Genomic DNA, 21,918 nt, shown 5'->3' on the forward strand with positions numbered 1-21,918 from the left:
GCGCAACTTCGCACTCTAACGGCAGGTGAATTTTTGGTCTGGCAAAAGAGCGTTACTACGCAAATTCACTGCATTTTTGATTTTACTGACAGTTACCTCTATCGCCAGATTTGCCTTCACCACCTCAGACGAGGTGAAGTGCAATAGAGTAGATAGGAGTTCCTCAAATAAAAGTTGAACATCTCAAAAAACACTGGCGTTTTATCCTATTTAAAGGGTGATAGGCTGAAAAAGATTGTAATTTTTTGGGGTATGCTCCTTCCCCCCTACATTTGCTAACATATGGCACCTAAACTATACAGTGCGCACATGTGTAGGGCATTATAACAACTTTATATAATTTTATTAAGGTTCTCTGGCCTTGTGTAGTGTAATGTATTTGCTGCAGCATATATGGCCATTGTACTTTACCTGCACGCCTTATGCTAATTAGCCAACGCTAGGGTAACTTCGAATTGCTGAACATAATTTTGCTGGCGTAATTTCACCAGCGTTCAGTACCCTGTGCGCAACTTCAGATCTTCGTAAACTAGCATTGTCTAGGTGAATTTACGACTGGTGAAGTGTTGTGATGTGCGCGAAGCCAGCGCTGGTGAATTTCGCCTGTTAGTGAATTTGCCCCATCACCTTCTCAAACCGGAAGCAAGTTGCTAAAGCAACTCTGGATTTTCTCTCCCCTTGTGTTTTAACACAACAAGATATATTGTTTTATGTGCTGCGAGCAGGGTATATGCACTGTTAGAGGGGTATAGTATAAATTTTGAACTAAATAATTTTTAGTGTTACTGGTCCTTTAAGGTAAACCAAATTTAGCCTGTGAAGATCTGTAAATGTTCTCGGAAATCCTTTCAGAAAGGTGAAAAACAAAAAGTAAAAAAAATGCCCAACAGACTCTTATTGAAAAAGGAAGTGCCTAACCAAAAGGACGTGGGTCTTCAGGCCCCATTTCACCACAAGGGTTAGGGGAGCCCTTTAGTCTTCAGACCACCTGCATCATAAGGTTTTGGAGGTCCTGTTATCCCAGATCCTACAGCCATAAGACCTTTAAATGAAAGGGCAATCAATGGTATATGTGCTCAAGGTGGGGTCAGGGTGGGAAGGAGCATAATGGCCACATATCCCCCAGTTTTTAAGCACCTCAACCCATAAGAGCCTGAATACAGTGTCACTCACTTTGCGTAAGAAAAAAGCAGGTCTGGAAAGGCAAAGAATTTGCTACATCTGATAGTCAGCCAGTGTATACATACATCTTTAGCCTCTTCAAACAAACAAAACACCCTCCATCTATGGGGTGTAAGTAATGATCCCTGTGACCTATAGGTGCTTTGATGTGGGCAGTTTTAGGATCAGTCAGCCTTGTGATACTATTTCAGGTTTCTGATCTGTTATTTGGTCTTTCAAAAATCTGGATCAGGATCACTTAAGGCTTATAAAAACCAGGCCTGGATCTGTGGGCAGGCAAAAAATGCCTGGGCCTAGGCTGGCAAAAATTTGCATGTGGTGTGCCGTCTGCTGGCCGTATTGCCACTGGGGACTGGGTAGGAGATTTCAATAGCCATTTGAATCTCCTGTTTGCCAGTGTAAAGTGAAAGTGGAGCAGAGGGAGCTAAGACACTGGGCGAGAGGGGTTGAGAGTGGCAGGGAGAGGGTGTAAGGGGTGTGTGGGATCTTTAAATCCAGCCCTGCTAAAACATTTAAAAATTATAAAACGCAGTAGGTTTGTTTTGCCACCGATATGTATGTATACAGCTTTGTTATCATCAAAACTAGTAACTGTTTTATTATTACAGAGGAAAAGGAACTTGCTAAAGAATGACTGCTTATATAGGACTCTCATTGTCATGTCATTCTGGTATTTTGGAGCTTTCTAGGAATTCCAGATAACAGATCCCATACTTGTTTGTATTAGAAGAGAACTAAATCACACCGAAAAAGTCTGAAATTGCTACTCATTCAAAACACACAAAAATCTAGAAGAAAATAATAAACGGTTAACATGTTTGTGTTTCAAAAGAAGCATATCTGCCTGCACAAAGGCTGACACCAGGAGGGCAACAAAACACTTACAGGGTATTGTAAAAAAAAGTTGTTATATTTGCCCAGATCAAGAACCCATAGCAACCAATCAAGTGTGTGTCAAACAGCTGACCAATAAATACTACCTGTTGCATTTGGCTGCTGTGTGTTATTAAGTCCAGTAGTAAATGTTGCACCTTTTATCACATGACCTTCTAAAATGATAATGTGATCTTACCTGTTACCTGATTTGAGGATCATCAAGGCAGCTAATGGCCTGTTGATTACAATGCTAATGGGCATTTTTTGTAACAACAAATCAATGGAAATGGTTTGTTTTCTGTTTTGTATGGACCAACTATCGCTTTAAAAAAAAGGCAATCGTTAAAGAGAATCCCTTGCACTTTGTCCCTGTGTTTTACTGCATCACTCACTATCGCACAAGGCAAGCTTGACTAAGGGAAGTACTAAAGTCCAAGACCATGTGATGGATTTCTGGACACTTTTCAAGACTATTCATGTAACATTTCAGATAATGAAAATAAAACCTCAATCTCTAATGAACCGATGACATTTATTGATTAAAACCTGTTTTACTGTATATGAATATGGGATAATTTACCAAAATCATATTCCATGTTTTTCAAATACAATCCTAGTGTACTTTTTCAAACGTAAGCCAATTTAATCTTATAGACTAATATTTATATTGTATATTGTGTAAGTAGTGATGGACCCTTCACTATTATACTAGGCACAAATTATATGAATATGAAATGTATGATCAATGCCAATTTAATACAGGTATGGGACATGTTATCCAGAAAGCTCTGCACCTGGGATTTTCCAGATAAGGGATCTTTCCGTAATTTGGATCTTCATACCTTATGTCTACTATACAGTCATTTAAATATTAAATAAACCCAATAGACTGGGGTTGCTTTCAATAAGGATTCATTGTATCTTAGTTTGGATCAAGTACAAGGTACTGTTTTATTATTACAGAGGAAAAGGAAATAATTTTAAAAAATTTGGATTAAACGGGGTCTATGAGAGATTCTTTAATTTAGAGCTGTCTGGATAACGGGTTTCAGGATAACTGATCCCATACCCATAGAGGTTACTATCAATTATTAACAAATGCACTGAACTAGAATACTAGATACTAAAGATACAAAAAAATACAAATACATTTTTTTATAATGTATATGATCTATTTTACAACCATAACAACATATAACCCCACCATAGACATTAGTTGTTCTTGCTGATGCCGTTCCTTCCCATGTCTGCACTGATTTATGAATTTTGATAAATATATTCTATATTTATAACTAATGATTCTCTACATATTTATTGCACTAGATCTTTGACTTATCCATATGTCTTAAAAAAAATTTAGGATCTATATTAGGCTGGCCAATAATTTCATTAAGTTTATGTATAATTAATAGTAACCTCTGTACTATATATTGATTGGTCTCAATGTTTTTGCTCGTACCATATTGTAACCACTGTGCTCCTGCAAAGTCAGACATTATTCTTTTTCCCTTACTCTTCAGATGTGTTTAAATATTCACTGGTCCATTAGTGTTTAAGTTCAATTAGTAGGTATTTTCATTCAATTAGGCATAAAATGATTCAGTGCTAAAATGAAACACATTACATTAGGTTGCGTGTGAACTCTTTTGAACACCCCCGCTAATTGGCCTTTTTGTTTTTTAAGGGGAAGAATAATCCCAAGCATTGCTGTATAACTAGGAGTCATTGCAGCCTGAGGACTATAAATAATATCGCCGTTGTTTTTAAACTCAAACCACTCAATTGAACTCTATTCATGTTTATGTTGACTTATGTCATACATATACCAAATTTTTTTTTGCAATGCTTATACTTAATGGCCGTATATTGAAAACAGAATAGCTGAAATAGATCATTATGTGTTGCATTTAGTCATTTGCTGTTCAGCTCTCCGCTGTATCCACCAGCTGGTTCCTTGCACTGTAACACAGCTGTACATTAAAAGATTGTGATCTGTGGGAAATAACCAAATGCAGAACCATAGAGAATAAAGAGCACCTTGTGCCATGGAACAATGCATTCTTGTCCTCCATCATGGCAGTTTATGCCGCTGCAGCAACTTATCCTTTAAGGAATACAGAGGACGAGTGTTCAAGCAATATTTTTAATGGAAAAAGATATATGTACGTTCTTTTCCATGTAAATTGGTAGTCCTATTTATTTAAATTAAGCTGAATGTACAATTGCAAATAGTCCTAAATCAGTAAAAGAAAACGAATAAAGGCCAACCCTGTTGATAAGTATAGTTTGCTCAAACCCTTCTCATTTACATGATCATGAGATACAATATGTATAAACCCTACTTATCAACAGGATTGGCCTTCATTTGTTTTCCTGTCTCATATATATGATTGTGAACTACAAAATATATATATCTGTATATAAATATTTATAATGACCTCTGTCCCACAGTCAGTATATATATATATATATATATATATATATATGTATGTATAGCTTTATTTATAAAATGCTACTAGGATATGCAATGCTGTTCAATTTTACAATATAGAAAAGTACACACAGAGAAGACAAACATTATAATAAATAAATAAACAAGAATAAATATGCAAAGATTGCCATGTGGTAAGAGACACAGTGAGAATGAACTCTCTAATCCCTAGAGATTATAATCAAGTAAGTAAAGCAGTGTACCCCCTGGTGCAGAAGGGCTGAGCCTGCTCTCCTTAGCTGCAGAGATATAAACACATAAAGTCCTATTTGCCCAGGGACAGTACACATATCTGTTGGACAGGTCTGAAAATAACATCATGCAGACCTCTCTTGCTGATGATGCAGTCATTGGCTTTTGGGGGGGGGGGGCAAATGACTGGATCAGTCTGATTTGGACAACCACCTGCGTCTTTAAATTGGGCAAGTTTGCTTTGCTTTACTGCAGTAGATAAATTGCTGAATTGTAGGCTTGCGCAAATTTGACCTCTTTCGTTTCGGGAAAAATTTGCCGCTGGTGAAATGTCGGTGACACCTGTATTTATCTTTTTTTTTTTTATGCACGTCATTATTTTTGACGAGCGCCACCATACACCATATGTACACCATACATATGGGCATCATTTCCATGGCAAAACAAGGTGAAAAAATTCACCCATCCCTGAATTGCTTAAATTCAAATCACGAAATCAGAATGATCTCGCCACTTGACAGGGAGGAGAGATTCTCAGCTCTTTTTGTAACAGAAACCAGGACTGTATGTTTTTTCAGTAGAAGGTATATATAGTAGAACAAAAACCCATTGACTTCAAGCAAGTCCTTGTAACAGAAAACCTCATTAAGTGCAAAGCGCTGAAATGGATGCAAATTTGACTGCACATTGACACTATTCACAAAGGTACCACCGCCCCGTGGCCTGCTCTAATGAATTGCATGTATTGACACTGAAGAACCTTGTAATTACTCATGTTGAACAAGGGGGTATTCTGCCCCTATGGGAGAGTAAAATATCTTGATTTATACATGTTTGTACATTATTATGTATGCTCTGTTTGTAGAAATGCTTTGTTTTGAACTCACTGGAAAATAATAACCATGATATGGATTTTTCTACTTGATTTTTCTCCTTGATGTTGATCAGTATTTGACCAGTAGTGAGCAAATGTATTTTTTTTTTAAGGAGCTTCAAACATGGGTGGACAATGTTGATGAGAATGGTTTTGTTCTGGTCTCTTTTGGAGCTGGAGTCAAATACTTGTCTGAAGACATTGCACATAAACTGGCTGGGGCCCTTGCAAGATTACCTCAGAAAGTGATTTGGAGGTACGTAATCCAACTTGTATAACAGTAAAGCAACACTCATCATCAGGAGTATGCTCACCTAGGAAGGCAACCAGATATTTAGGCTATGTGAGCTAATTCTACACACGTTGCAGTTGTGACCTGTGACTGAATGCAATGCCTTTTATAGTTAAGTAGGTGAAGAGATGCTTGTTCTTGCTGTTTAGTTAGCAAAATATGGGTTTTATGGTTGTAAAATACTAAATTGAATGCAACATTCAGCAGATAACTTTTTTTTTTACTAAAAGAGACATTTTGTCCTGGTTTATCAGTCTTTTTTCTACCGATTCACAAGATGTCAAACTTATTCCCATTTCTTGCATCCTGACTTCAGGTTTTCTGGACACAAACCAAGAAATTTAGGAAACAACACCAAACTCGTTGAATGGATACCTCAAAATGATTTACTTGGTAAGTACATATTCTGATTAATCATTTCTGGACTAAGATATATGATATATAACATAAGTCTTTATTTTAGCTACTTATTTCAGTACAGTTATAGAGAATGCATATAATGATCGTGCTTTGTCAAAAAATGTAATTTACTTATTTTAAACATGGTAACTGCATAATATTGTTCCAGGAACCATAAATAAAAGGTATAGTAAATGTTCCATATGAACAACAACAAGTGTAAGGCAGATATTTTCCCGATAAGTCCGAAATTCAGCAAAAAAAAAAAAGTTGATGTGATTTGTCTTGACAAAAATTGTGCAACAATTCGAATCATTCAACTTTTCTAATTTGATGCTCAAATCATACAATTCTTTTGAGTTGTCACCCAAGATCCCTGACTTTTTTTGTATTCTTGTATGGAAACCAGTGCAGATCGCGACATCTTCAAATTGGAAAAAGCACCTCTGCCATTGACTTCTACATGACCTCGACAGGTTTTAGCTGGAGTATTTTTTAGATTTGGATTTTTAGCAGCGTTGGGGAATAATAAATCTCTAAAGATATGTTTTCAACTTTAAAAACTCGACCAGAAAAAGTCAAGGCTTAAAAATTAGGCCCTGTATATTATAGACACAGATTTATAAAAAAAAAATGGTCAAGCTCATTCAGGCAGATTAAGCAACACACATTTTATAAAGTTTTTCTTTTACACAACTTGTTCCATGCACACAAGCCCTTTTTCCGGTGTCAATAACAAGCAAATTTAATATACTGTCAATAACAAGCATATTAAACTCCGCTCAGCTACACAGGGCTCCCAGGTAGTGCTGAGATTCATTAGTATTATAAAGGTTGCAGTCACTCCACACCTAGAGAAATGCTCCTTTTTTATGTATGCATAGATTCTCATGTGTGTGGTCACTTAGTCTGTGTCAGTTTATAATAGAAAACAAATTGCCCAATAATAACGGCATGTGATAAGCTATACAATAGGATTTGTAGCCCAGTCACACAGTTCCAAGAAATGATTAACTTACATTTTTGGCTATGGCTTTGTCAGTATTTGACCCCCTGTCATCAGGCAGATAATAGTGTCAGGTAAAATGTCCCTTTTCCATAGACTTATGAGGGATTCTGTGATAGGAGTATAAGTTATGCTACCGTTTTCTGTCTGATACTGCGATCATTGAAGCACTCCACGAGCCATTACCCTTAAACAAATAAATACAATTGTTTTGAGATCAGAATGTAATTACTGTATGCTGGTTAATAAACATCCATCAAAAGACTTAAAAGAAGCCAGAGGAGACATGAAAGTGTAGAGCTTTATACTATGAATATTTTACATTTGTATTTATGATTTTCTATTTGCTTCATTAATATTTAGGTCACCCCAAAATTAAAACATTCCTCAGCCATGGTGGGTTAAATGGTATTTTTGAAGCTATGTACCATGGAGTGCCTGTAGTGGGCATCCCACTGTTTGGTGACCATTATGATACCATGACTCGAGTACAAGCCAAAGGCATGGGAATACTTCTCGAGTGGAAAAAAATGACAGAGGATTCTTTGTTTGCATCGCTAACTGAAGTCATTCATAATAAAAGGTAATACCTTTGTGCGTACAATCAAATTCTGAATCTAGGGGGCACATTTACTAAGCTTGAGTGAAGGATTCAAAGTAAAAACCTACCGAGGTCAATTTTAGCCTATGGGGACCTTCCCCATCAGTTTTCTTAGGTTTTTTTGATTGAAGAAAAATCTTTCGATCGATTGATTAAAATCCTTCGAAGGATTTCATCATTCGATCGACCGATTTTTTCCTTCGATCGATCGATCGTACGATTTGCGGTAAATCCTTCGAATTCGATATTCGAATTTGTAGGATTTTACTTCGAGGGTTAATTAACCCTCGATATTCAACCCTTAGTAAATGTGCCCCCAAATGTTCATCATTGTCATTTTCTTATTACATTATTACAAATGAATTTAAAAAATTGAGCAGCAAGTGGTCTCTCTGAACAGTTACACAAGTAATAACTGCTTGTATTTTCTTTTCACCTGCCATCTAAAAAGAGAACATTTCACAGCATTATACACAGTCACTAGCTATAAGGCCTGTTCTGTATTTATATGGTTGAAAATGCATTTTGCCTGTTGCAAATTTAAATGTGTTTTATGTGGTTCTTGAACTATGGAATAAGTCCTAACCCACAGGTGGAACTATAGCAGTAAAGAATAAATGCTTGTATACATCTAACATTCATTGTGAAAGCGAGATTATCAGAAAGACAGCTCACCCATCCACAGTACCTTACCGTAGCCTGCAGTATCTCTCATGAAATTAAATTAACAATTTTCTAATTTTGAAAGTTTTTGCTAAAATGTAGGTTTTAAAAATGACTTTCCTTTTTTTCCTCTCAAATAAGCTGTGTAGGTAAGGTTGTGGCAACAGCTAAAAATTAATTTATCACTTGTAGCTGCTGCAGTGTTACAGACTAAGGTAAAGCTTGACTGAAGCTGCTGCTGCTGCTGCTGTTGGTCCTCAATGTAACAGCTTAGAAATTTGTTGATCTGGTTTACTGAGATGCTACAGAGAGGCGGAAAATAAATATTTAAATTTTACTAAATTCTATAGTTAGTATAGGGGTATAAGGGTATATATATAATTAAGTAGGGAGGGGTGTGTGAATGGATGCTGGGTTTTTATATGGAGTGTGTGTGCCCCCAAGGCCTGTTCACCTGCTTCCATGTACAGTAGTTGCTCCATTGTGGTGGTACTGGTGACACGAGTGGCATCATTAAGGCATACAGTGTATGTTATACATATAATCACAATTGCCTGTATTTTAACACTCTGCTTGATGACAATTACCATAGCTAAATATATACATAGAGTTTTCACTAAAATAATAAATGTTTTACCCACATAGAAATAGGGCAAGCACAATGCAGAATGTATGACAATTTTAGTTTTTAGCTCTTCTAATTGAATTTTATTTTTTATTATGCAATGCTCACAAGTTTGTTTTAAACCAAATAATGGCACGCTTTAGAGTAACCGCTAGTGGGTACAGCTAGCAGCCTTGTCAGTTGTGGTTTGTCACTGTTTGTATAATGGCTTTGACGATTTTAAAGACAGGGCTCTTTGTGCTGCCATCAATCATGGACTACAGAATAGATGTTTCCTTTCAATTGCATTCATATCAGACCACTGAGCTAAGTGAGTCAAATCTAGATAATGTCTGTCTGGCATCAGTGTCTAGATCAGAGGAAAATATGTTCAGAATAAAAGTGAAATATTCCTGTTCCTACATTTACCTCTCATTCTGTTTTTCTGTTTATTAAATCATGTATTTTGCCATTTGTTTCATTTTTTTTGTAGTTACCAACAACAGGCAGTCAAACTGTCTAAAATTCACAAAGACCAGCCAGGCCATCCAGTGAGCAGGGCAGCATATTGGATCAATTATGTACTTCGGCACAACGGAGCTGACCATCTGCGCGCTGCTACTTACAACGTCTCTTTCTATCAGTACTTTTTACTAGATGTCGTATTACTTACACTTTTTGTTGTTATTATAGCCTGGTGCTGCATTTCAATGCTCACCAAATACATGCGGAAAAACCCGAGGAGCAAGGAACACGTCAGCCTCAATGGGTACTACCAAAATGGCACAGCCAATGGCAAATATAGAAAAAATGGGCACATAAAACATGAAAAGAAGGTGAAATGAGTCTATAAAATTTGAGTTAAAGTATAAGGTTAAAATCAGGCAATTTTAATAGTTGATATTAATAATTTTACAAATGCCGGAGAAGTCTTGTTTGCATTCTTGGAAGCAGGTATCAGTCAAGAAAATACTGTGTTGCTACATTTTAAGCAAAGATTTTTTTGTGTGTTTCTGACCTCATAAATCCAAGACAATGTACTTTAGACTCTCCTAACACCCTGAAAAACTTCCATTAACTCTTCTAAGCACTCCATCACTATTACACATGCTTAATAAAATTCTACCTAAACTAAGAAAACATCCAAAACAATTCATTTGATTTTCTTAGCGAAGATACATTTATTCTACTGCCATTTTTGTAACAGAAATGTGTTATTGCTTCCAAACAAAAATATAATTTTGTTACAGACTATATAAATTCTTCGGTGAAATTATGTTATAGAGGTATCTCTTGAAACGTAATTTAAAATATAAGTATCAATAATTTCTTTTCACTTTATATTTTCCCAGGCAGCCGCTAAACTGTAACTGTAGATCCAAAATATTTTCTAATAGTATTTTTGATAAATGAATGATATTTACATGTTCTGGAAATAGCATATGTTAATATTTTTTTCCGTGTAAACAATTAAAATAATATTGTATTCAGTTAATGAAATACATAAGGGGCACATTTACTAAGCTCGAGTGAAGGATTCAAAGTTAAAAATCATTCGATAGTCGAAGTACTTTAAACCTACCGAGCGTCAATGTCAGACTATGGGGACCTTCCCCATAAGCTTTCTATGCTTTTTTTTGATCGAAGGAAAATCCTTCGATCGATGGATTAAAATCCTTCAAATCGTTCGATTCGAAGGATTTAATCGCTCGATCAAAGTATTTGCGGTAAATCCTTCGACTTCGATATTCGAAGTCGAAGGATTTTACTTCGATGGTCGAATATCGAGGGTTAATTACCCATCGATATTCGACCCTTAGTAAATGTGCCCCTTAGTATTTAGCTTTAGCACAATACTTCATTGTGACATCGGGTGCTGTTTGTTCCTTATGGAAACATTTGTGCAGGATACTTTCAGGAGAACACAATCCATGAATTATTTGGTTACAACCCTATTTTTCCTAAACAGTTTTGTTCTTCACTTGTTAAATAGCTTGGTGTTGTTAGCTTTGATTTAAAAGGGGAAGCAAGAAAATCAGTAATCCATTGCACATGATATCTAAGTTTTTGTACCATTAAAAAGACCTGTATGTTTTTTAACTCTGTAGATCGTTAGATTCGAAGGATTTAATTGTTCGATCGAATGATTTTTCCTCGATCGATCGATCGATCGAAGTATTTGCGGTAAAACCTTCGACTTCAACTGATTTTTTTCATCACAAAACCTGTTGTTTTAATAAATATTAATGTATTCTTATTTGTAATTATTTTTCTAGAATACCTTTTATTGCAATAAATGTACTACAGGTATTTATGCAACCCTTATTGCAAAATCTTCTCATGCCTGATAAAACGTAGGGTGACTTTATGTGGTTATAGAATCCAGAACCACATCATTTATGCTCAGTTTTTGATTTCATAATCGCTCCCAATTATTGTAACTGAGACTGAGCATATTTTATTTGGGAGAACTTATTTCAGAAACAAAGCTAAGATCACTCCGATTAAAGGACAGTAGGTAGGAACAAGAGCCGTATTCTTTCCCTGTGTTAACTTCGAATACCTGGAATTTTAGCTGTACATATTTTTCACGATGTTTGTAGATAGTGAGGATAACTTATTTATTAATAAAATGGAAAGAGACAGTGTTATTTCCCTCAAGAGCTACATGATATATGTAATAGAATATCCGGGTTCTTAAACTAAATGTGTCCAATAAATATATGTGATCTGTTTGTCTTCCTATTGTATTAAACAGCAGGGTTTCTCCATTGATATGTGCACATTAGTGTGTTGGAGTATGTTTTTATAATACTTTAAAGAAATAAGGTATATGGAGAGAATCACATCCTTGTTTATAGACCAAACGTTACAATATCACTCTATTTATGATCAATAGCAGCCACAGAAAGTAGTGATGCACTTTAGTAAAGCTGAAGTTTTACTACTTTGCCTTAAGGCCAAAAAAGAATGTCATTGGTGGTTCATAATAATGTAATAAAACCGGCCTTTAAAAAAAATTAGGGTAGTTAATGTGACTCCATGATATAATAATGTGTCAGATATAAAGGTTAAATCCTGTAATAAACGTGTAGCAATGACTGGTGGAATAGAGAATAGAGGAGTATTTGTTCGAATAAAATCAGCCCCTTGATGTAAATGTTTAGATGCTTGTGCATTTGAATGACAGCCATGATGGAAAAGTAAACAAAGAAAAGTATTTTGTTGAACTAATATAAAAAAATGACTAATTGAAATCACGGAAATTACTAGGGGATACTGTATACATCATTGGATGCTTTCAAATACAATATTGAGAAACTCGTAACTAACATGGATATTTTTTACGAATAACCGTAAAACCATGGAAACATAGAGAACATGCTACAGACACCAGACTCATGCACTTAATGTTAAAGTTTTATTACAATAAAACACCATAAGATTAATGATATTGGCAAAGGGAAAAACTGTTTACCTGAATGCCTTAACATCCGTTTATTAAAAATATGAATTTTGTTTCTCTGAATCATGCTTTTTTTGTTTGTTTAAATGAAATAATTGAAATAAAAAACCCCTTTAATGATAAAAATAATGAGTACTTCTTTTTTTCAGGAGCTGTATGAAGGAACAAAGCAATCATGAAATGCCTTCTATCTTGCTGCCTTGTCTCTTGCTTTCTTCATTTTCTCTTGTCTTTTTCTATTCTGAAATGAAACATATACAGTATAACATCCATGCATTAATATTGGCTTTAAAGAGGCCAAAAAATAAAAACAACCTTATATAATGTAGATGATGTTTAAACTACATAACAACTAACAGAACACATGCAGTAGTTCACTGAAGATTTCATGAGAGCACAAAGGTTCACTGATAATGATCTACAGTCTTGGGCTTCTGTGAGCTACTACAGGAATGGGAGCTATGATTTAGAGGTACTGGAATTACCTACTAGAATGAGATGAGGTGACAAAGGTACTGCAGAAGATACTTTAATATTGTAGAACACAACACTGTGCCACTGAGAACTAGATAAGTTTACCTATATTGATCACAGACCTGCTCTTATACATTTAAAGCTACTTGTTCAAGCCTGAAGAATGCAATACATGGGTTATCACCTAGCATTTAAATGTGTGTCCGTGAGTTGTTAACGAAAACAGGATATGGTGGTTCAATAAAATGCAGTTTAATCAATCTTTAGCAAATAGGAGCCTCCCTTTAACTTTGTAGTAAGGATTAGCTTTGTAGGGAAATGTGTTACAACACATTATTGATTTTGTGTTTTGTAACTACTTTCCTCAAAGTATTGTTTGTTAAGCCCTCTTCTTTTCAGCAAACCAACTGAATATCTGGGGTAAATACTATTCCAGGATGAGAAAAGCTCACTAACACTGCACGTTTTTAAAAACATTATTTTTTCAGAGTAAAAAAAAGTTTTTAATTCATGCAGTTTTACTTAGGGAATAATTCAATGCACAGCCTGCTACAAGTTCAGTAACCCATAACAACCAATCAGCGTGTAGCATTTACTTACCGCCTATTTGAAAGCAACCGTCATTAGTTTCTAGTGCTGTATAAAAATAGCATTTTTATTACACCAGATATCTTGTGAACCAGCAAATCACATTTTAGAGGTATATATTATGTAAATATAATATTTTGATTGTATATGTATAGTTTGTCAATCTGCAATAAGCACATACAGTTGGGTTATTAATTAAAATCCGAATGTTAAAATCTTGAAAGTTTTTTTCACTAGAAAATTCAAATTTTTAGAGGAAACAAAACTCAAATTTTTCTCGATTTATTATACCCTGATGCTGCAAAAAGCCAGAATCTGAAAATCCACCATCTCAGACTGTCGAGGTCCAGTATAAGTGGGAGAGGCACCTATCTCAATTTGACGTTATCATGGTCTAAGCAGGGTTTAGCCCCGAAATTCCAACTTTTTGGGATTTTCAGGCAAAAAATAAAGTGATTGGGGGAAAAAAACCCATAAAAATTAGAGCAATTCCGGAAAAAGCCAGAAAAATTCTAGGGATTCAGGTTTTCGCTCGATTGTATAGAGTTTTTAAGCTATCCAATCAAGTTTTTTTTATTAATAAATAAGCTAAAATCGGGCATGGGAGTTTGGTCATTTTTTTTAATAACATATGAAATAAAATTAGATTTTAGTAAATAACCCCCACAGTGTCTACAATTTGTTTGGCCCCATAGAATAAAATGTACTAAGACTAGAAGAAAAGAACTTTCATTTGAAGCAACGTAGGTGGTTCTTCACAGGTCAGGACAGCTGAGGTTGTGGAATGCACTGCCGGGTGATGTTGTCATGGCAGTTAATGCCTTTAGGGGCAGATTTATCAAGGGTCAAATTTTGAAGTGCAAAAAACTTCGACCATAGAATAGGCTAGTCCGACATTCAAAGTCGAATTCAAAGGATTTTTAAGATCCTACGATCGTACTACGATCGTACTACGATCGTACAAACAATTCAAACGATTTAATCATATGATCATACGATTTCACTTTGACTTCTAAAAACTTAGCCAAATGTTGGCTATAGGTTCTAGTAGGTCCCCATAGGCTAACATAGCAATTCGGCAGGTTTAAGGTGGTGAAGTGTTGAAGTCGTAGTTTTTAAAGAGACAGTACTTCGATTAAAGAATAGCCGAAGCATTTTCACTTCGAATCTAAGTCGAAGTCGAATTTGGCCTATCTGATGGTCGAAGTACCCAAAAATTACTTTGAAATTCGAAGTATTTCAAGTCAAATATTTACTACAAATTCACTTCGACCCTTAGTAAATGTGCCCCTAAGAGTGGCTTGAATGATTTTTTGGACAGACATAATATGAAAGGCTATTGGGTACTAAACTTAGTATAGGTATCAAACCGATTTACCTATGTAACTGTTTAAGAAACTGAAAAGCAAAGGCACTTGCCTTTGAACTTGTATTACAAGCAAAGACTTTGGGTAGTTCCTTACCTTTAAGATGGAAAGTTCTGATTAGTTCAGTGTAGGAATACATTGTATCTTGATCTTCATCAAAATGAAGTAGAATGTCTTCGCTTGGAGTCTCATCTCCAAGCACGTTCTTTATTTCAGCATATGTAAGAAAGCCATTTGCATCCTTGTCTGCTCCATAGAAGAATACTTGGAAATCTAACCAAATTAGAAAATATATCTAGTTAATTCTGTTAGTGATAGACTATGTGGCCCATTTACTAACAATCGAATTTCATTTTTTTTCCAGGAATCTCAAATAAATCTGTGTTTTTCTTATTTGTTAAAAAGAAAATTGGGAATTATTAAGTGTAAAAACCATGAAAAGCTCCATCAGGGCTGTCCAACTGGCTGCCTGTGGTCCGCATGCGGCCCGCGACCCCCCTTGTGTGGCCCCCACCTACCTGGTGTGTTTGCTTACTGCCCGAGTCAGTGTGCCGAAACGTTGAAATAAACTTTCCACAGTTTTCCCTATTTCAAGACCTTGGAGTGCGGTTTTATATTTTTTGGATTATTATACTATGCTATAACTAGCACCCAGGCAGTTGCTTGTATTGCGAGTGCACCACTATAGACCCTCTCTCTTATATATATATATATAAAGAGAGAGAGAGTCACCACTAGCATGGTATAATAATCCAAAAAATATAAAACCGCACTCCAAGGTCTTGAAATAGTGAAAACAGTGGAAAGTTTATTTCAACGTTTCGGCACACTGACTCGGACAGTCTTCAGGAAGTGAAAAAACGTGCAACACAAGTGCCAAATTTATACATGTAAAGATGGCGCCCAAATTGAGGATGTGACGTCATCAGTAAGTGCCCATAGTGCTGATTGGACAATATTATTCAAAATTATAAATATTTAGTGTCATGTAAATGCTCACATAGTGAAAGTATAGTGACTAGTGAGAAATATTAAAAACAATTTCCAAAGCAATATCTCATGGTGTATTTTCTCTAAAGTGCTGTGCATATGGAGTACTTACCCCAATCATTATATATATATATATATATATATATATATATATATATATATATATATATATATATATATATATATATATATATATATTGAATAATGTTTGCTAGGTCTAAAGGAAATATGATGAAAAATATGTTATACACAACAATTGAAGTAATGCCTTTAAAAAATAATACCTGACCGACTCTTCAAGAAGGGTATTGATATTTCTTCAGGTATATCCTTCTGACTTGACATAGGCATTGTGGTAGAGTCTCTCATAGTATTCTTCAGCAAAATCTGAATGCCAGCTGTAACAGAACAAAGTGTAAAATTGTAATAATTGCACTATTTTTGCATAGTGATGTTAGTTGATGAAACTATATCATATATTATCTCAGTCATAACCAGGCTTTAGAGTCTAGTCAGTTGCTGTATCCTTGCCCAGGTCCTGCGTGTAGAAGTTGTTTTCTCAACATCCCTGCTAAATTCTGATACATATTTTATATGAGAGAACTGAAGTGCTCAACCCAAAATATATACTATAATTATGTATCCTCTCTGTACCATTGGTATAATCGCTGTGATCTCTATGAAGATTTTCAGTCATATTCAAAAAAGTCGAAAGCAACTGGACTTTCTTAGTATTCTTAAAAACTTTCCAATAAGTGGTGAAATGTTTTCAGAAATACTGAGAAAAGCCAGCTGCTTTAGATTTAATTCTACTAGACACATAATAACTAGAGATGTCGCGAACTGTTCGCCGGCGAACTTGTTCGCGCGAACATCGGGTGTTCGCGCTCGCCGGAAGTTCGCGAACGTCGCGCGACGTTCGCCATTTTGGGTTCGCCATTGTTGGCGCTTTTTTTTGCCCTCTCACCCCAGACCAGCAGGTACATGGCAGCCAATCAGGAAGCTCTCCCCTGGACCACTCCCCTTCCCTATAAAAACCGAAGCCCTGCAGCGTTTTTTCACTCTGCCTGTGTGTGCTGAAGAGAGTGTAGGGAGAGAGCTGCTGCCTGTTAGTGATTTCAGGGACAGTTGAAAGTTTGCTGGCTAGTAATCGTTTTGATACTGCTCTGTTATTGGAGGGACAGAAGTCTGCAGGGGTTTGAGGGACATTTAAGCTTAGGTAGCTTTGCTGGCTAGTAATCTACCTTCTACTGCAGTGCTCTGTATGTAGCTGCAGTGGGCAGCTGTCCTGCTTCTGATCTCATCTGCTGACTGCTGCAATAACAGTAGTCCTTGTAAGGACTGCTTTTATTTATTTTTTTGTTGTTTTACTACTACTACTACTACTACTATAAGAGCCCAGTGCTATTAGTCTAGCAGTGTTGGGGAGTGGGACTGGTGTGCTAATCTGCTGCTCCTAGTAGTTCAGCAGCACCAACTTTAATTTTTTTTTTTAATATTCATTTTTTTTTTATTTTACTTTTTTTATTTTACTACCGCTGTAGTAGTGTATAAGTTGACCTTTTAGGCATTATTTGCCCTGTAGGCATTATTTGCACACTGTTTTCTTCAACCCGCCATCTAGCTGTGTGACCTTGTTCACATTCTGTCTAAATATCCATAATATTACCGTCTCCAGAAAAAACACCGGAGTGACTTTTTTCAAGCAGCCATAATATATTTTACGTAATCCGTATCCACCGCTGTAGTAGTGTATACGTTGACCTTGTAGGCATTATTTGCACACTGTTTTCTTCAACCCGCCATCTAGCTGTGTGACCTTGTTCACATTCTGTCTAAATATCCATAATATTATCGTCTCTAGAAAAACCACTTGAGTTACTTTTTTTCAAGCAGCATTCATATATTTTACGTAATCCGTATCCACCGCTGTAGTAGTGTATACGTTGACCTTGTAGGCATTATTTGCACACTGTTTTCTTCAACCCGCCATCTAGCTGTGTGACCTTGTTCACATTCTGTCTAAATATCCATAATATTACCGTCTCCAGAAAAAACACCGGAGTGACTTTTTTCAAGCAGCCATAATATATTTTACGTAATCCGTATCCACCGCTGTAGTAGTGTATACGTTGACCTTGTAGGCATTATTTGCACACTGTTTTCTTCAACCCGCCATCTAGCTGTGTGACCTTGTTCACATTCTGTCTAAATATCCATAATATTACCGTCTCCAGAAAAAACACCGGAGTGACTTTTTTCAAGCAGCCATAATATATTTTACGTAATCCGTATCCACCGCTGTAGTAGTGTATACGTTGACCTTGTAGGCATTATTTGCACACTGTTTTCTTCAACCCGCCATCTAGCTGTGTGTATTATCGTTTCCAGAAAAACCAACTGAGTTTTTGTTGTTGTTGTTGTTTTTTTAAAAATAATGCCAGGCAAAGGCAGGCCGCCACGCAGAGGCCGTGCTAGGGGCCGTGCTGCTATGCAATCCTGTGGCCCTAGCAAATTGCCCAGTTTTAAAAAGCCAATGACCCTGAACTCCCAAAATGCTGAAGAGGTAGTTGACTGGCTTACACAGCACACCCCATCCTCTACCGTTTCTAACTTTACCACAACATCCTCCTCATCCTCCACTGCTATGGCCACCCCACGTAACACTTCCTCCACCACCGGTGCCCCTTCTTCACTGGGGTCAGAGGAGTTATTTTCCCATGAGTTTCTTGAACTGAGTAATGCGCAACCATTATTGCCAGAAGAAGATGAAGGAGATGAGGACCTTACACCAGATTTAATTCTGGCAGAGAACACGATAGAGATGGACATAATGAGTGATGAGGAGGAGGTCCCCGCTGCTGCTTCCTTCTGTGATGTGTCAGAAGAAATTGATGCATCTGAGGAGAATGATGATGAGGAGATTGATGTTTTGTGGGTGCCTAGTAGAAGAGAGCAAGAGGAGGGTAGTTCAGATGGAGAGACGGAGAGTCAGAGAGGCAGTAGGAGAATAAGACTTAGAAGAAGCAGGGAGGACAGCCCGCAGGGATCAGTAGGGCAACAACATGTATCGGCACCTGTGTTCAGCCGGCCAACGCACCCGCCATTGCCGCCAATACCGCCAACTCCGCCAACTTCTACTGTTACCGCCAGATCGCACACTTCCAAAAAGTCAGCAGTGTGGGATTTTTTTAATGTGTGTGCCTCTGACAAAAGCATTGTAATTTGCAATGAGTGCAGTCAGAAACTGAGCCTTGGTAAGCCCAACAGCCACATAGGTACAACTTCTATGCGAAGGCACATGAGCGGCAAGCACAAAGCACTTTGGGAGCAACACCTCAAAGGCAACAGGCAAACTAAAAGCCACACTCCTTCTGGTCCAGCATCTTACTGCTCTACCTCTGCTCTCCTTGACCCGTCTGAACCACCCTCCACTCCGCCTTCCACCTTGACCACCTGTTCCCATTCCCAGTCATCTGCCACCAGCCAAGTTTCTGTGAAGGCCATGTTTGAGCGTAAGAAGCCAATGTCTGACTGTCACCCCCTTGCCCGGCGTCTGACAGCTGGCTTGTCTGCACTCTTAGCCCGCCAGCTTTTACCATACCAGCTGGTGGACTCTGAGGCCTTCCGCAAATTTGTAGCAATTGGGACACCGCAGTGGAAGGTACCCAGCCGCAATTTTTTTTCTAAAAAGGGAATACCACACCTGTACCAACATGTGCAGAGCCAAGTTACCGCATCTCTGTCACTTAGTGTTGGGCCAAAGGTCCATATGACTACTGACGCATGGTCCTCCAAGCATGGTCAGGGCAGGTATGTCACCTACACTGCCCACTGAGTGAACTTGGTAATGGCTGGGAGGCAGGGAATGGGTAGCTCAACAACAACAGTGGAGTTGGTGTCACCGCCACGGATTGCACGCGGTTCTGCCACCACCTCTACTCCTCCATCGCTCTCTACCTCGTCTTCTTCTTCTTCTTACTCTGCTGCTGGGTCCTCCTTCTCCTCCTCCACACCTGTGCACCCCCAGCTCCCCCTAGGCTATTCGACGTGCCAGGTACGCCGTTGTCACGCTGTCTTGGGGATGACGTGCCTGGAAAGCAAAAACCATACCGGATCTGTACTCCTGTCATCTCTGCAGTCACAGGCCGATCGGTGGCTGACCCCACACCAACTGCAGATCGGAAAAGTGGTGTGTGACAATGGAAGCAATCTGTTGGCAGCGTTGAGACTAGGCAATTTAACACATGTGCCCTGCATGGCACATGTGTTAAATTTAATAGTCCAACGTTTTGTCTCCAAGTACCCAGGATTCCAGGACGTTCTCACCCAGTCCAGAAAGGTGTCGGCCCATTTCAGACGTTCCTACACAGCCATGGCACGCCTTGCTGACATTCAGCAGCGCTACAACATGCCAGTCAGGCGTTTGATTTCTGACAGCCAGACTCGCTGGAATTCAACGCTCCTTATGTTGGAACGTCTGCTGCAACAACAAAGGGCCGTCAACGAGTACCTTTTTGAACTGGGTGGTAGGACTGGATCTGCACAGCTGGGGATTTTTTTCCCCCGTTACTGGGTGCTTATGCGCGATGCCTGCAGGCTCATGCGACCTTTTGAAGAGGTGACAAATATGGTCAGTCGCACCGAAGGCACCATCAGCGACCTAATACCCTTCGCTTTCTTCCTGGAGCGTGCCGTGCGACGAGTGACAGATGAGGCTGTAGACCAGCGTGACGAGGAGCTGGAAGCGCACGATTTCTGGTCGGAATCACCAGAACGAACCCAGGCACCTGCTGCAACGCAGGGAGAGGTGCCAGAAGTGGAGTCAGAGGAGGAAGGTGGCTTTGTGGAGGAGGAGGAGGAGGACCAACAGGAGCAGGCTTCCCAGGGGGCTAGTGGTGACCTTTTGGGGACCCCTGGTCTTGTACGTGGCTGGGGGGAGGAGACCGTGGATGATGCAGTCCTTGATAATGAGGAAGCGGAGATGGATAGCTCTGCATCCAACCTTGTGAGAATGGGGTCTTTCATGCTGTCATGCCTGTTGAAGGACCCCCGTATCAAGAGGCTTAAGGAGAAGGACCTGTACTGGGTCGCAATGCTACTAGACCCTCGGTACAAGCATAAAGTGTCAGAAATGTTACCAACATACCACAAGTCCGAAAAGATGCGGCATTTACAAACCAGCCTGCAAAACATGTTGTACAATGCTTTTAAGGGTGATGTCACTTCAGGAACTCATCAACATTCCAGGGGCAGAGGTGCCAGTAATCCTGCCACGAGCACACCTGCAAGGACAAAGCCCTTTGGCCAGTCTGTAACGTCAGACATGCAAATGTTTTTCTGTCCAAGGCAGCGCCACAACCCTTCTGGATCCACCCTCAAAGAACGCCTCGACCGGCAGGTAGCGGACTACCTGGCATTAACTGCAGATATCGACACTCTGAGGAGCGATGAACCCCTGGACTACTGGGTGCGCAGGCTTGATCTGTGGCCAGAGCTGTCACAATTTGCCATGAACCTCTTGTCTTGCCCAGCCTCAAGTGTGCTCTCAGAAAGGACCTTCAGTGCAGCAGGAGGGATTGTAACTGAGAAGAGAACTCGCCTAGGTCACAAAAGTGTCGATTACCTGACCTTTATTAAAATGAATGAGGGGTGGATCTCGGAGGGTTACTGCACGCCGGAAGACTTGTTCTGACTTCTATGCAGCTGTCCTTCTCTTCAAGCCTCATGACTCCACACACAGCTGTCCTTTAGCGTCCTCCTCCTCCCTCCGCCACCGTTACAAACTAGGGTGCAAACCCTACTGGTTTAATTTTTTCTGGCCTCTGTGCTTCAGTGGCTGCAACCAAAAAA

The 21,918-nt window shown here is 38.4% G+C and overlaps 2 protein-coding genes across 3 annotated transcripts in view; one reads left to right on the plus strand and one right to left on the minus strand.

Moving 5' to 3' along the window:
* The window catches only part of ugt8.L (UDP glycosyltransferase 8 L homeolog), a 29,609-nt gene extending 18,912 nt beyond the window's left edge, over positions 1-10,697 (plus strand). Inside the window, exons 3-6 of the mRNA XM_018251582.2 lie at positions 5,729-5,871; positions 6,224-6,300; positions 7,676-7,895; positions 9,674-10,697. Coding sequence (XP_018107071.1) covers positions 5,729-5,871; positions 6,224-6,300; positions 7,676-7,895; positions 9,674-10,025 — 792 coding nt within the window. The 3' untranslated portion in view covers positions 10,026-10,697. The remainder of the gene's footprint in view (positions 1-5,728; positions 5,872-6,223; positions 6,301-7,675; positions 7,896-9,673) is intronic.
* Positions 10,698-12,587: 1,890 nt separating this feature from the next.
* The window catches only part of LOC108719619 (EF-hand calcium-binding domain-containing protein 14), a 32,369-nt gene continuing 23,038 nt past the window's right edge, over positions 12,588-21,918 (minus strand). Inside the window, exons 8-10 of one of the 2 annotated variants that reach the window (XM_041590430.1) lie at positions 16,350-16,463; positions 15,172-15,348; positions 12,588-12,887 (exon numbers count right to left, since the gene is read on the minus strand). In XM_041590430.1, the coding sequence (XP_041446364.1) occupies positions 12,883-12,887; positions 15,172-15,348; positions 16,350-16,463 (296 nt within the window). In that variant the 3' untranslated portion in view covers positions 12,588-12,882. Of the gene's footprint in view, positions 12,888-15,014; positions 15,349-16,349; positions 16,464-21,918 lie in introns of those variants that run through there. The other variant, XM_041590428.1, reaches the window with a different exon arrangement.

Source organism: Xenopus laevis, chromosome 1L (assembly GCF_017654675.1).
Source record: "Xenopus laevis strain J_2021 chromosome 1L, Xenopus_laevis_v10.1, whole genome shotgun sequence".
In the NCBI taxonomy this organism is placed as follows: domain Eukaryota; kingdom Metazoa; phylum Chordata; class Amphibia; order Anura; family Pipidae; genus Xenopus; species Xenopus laevis.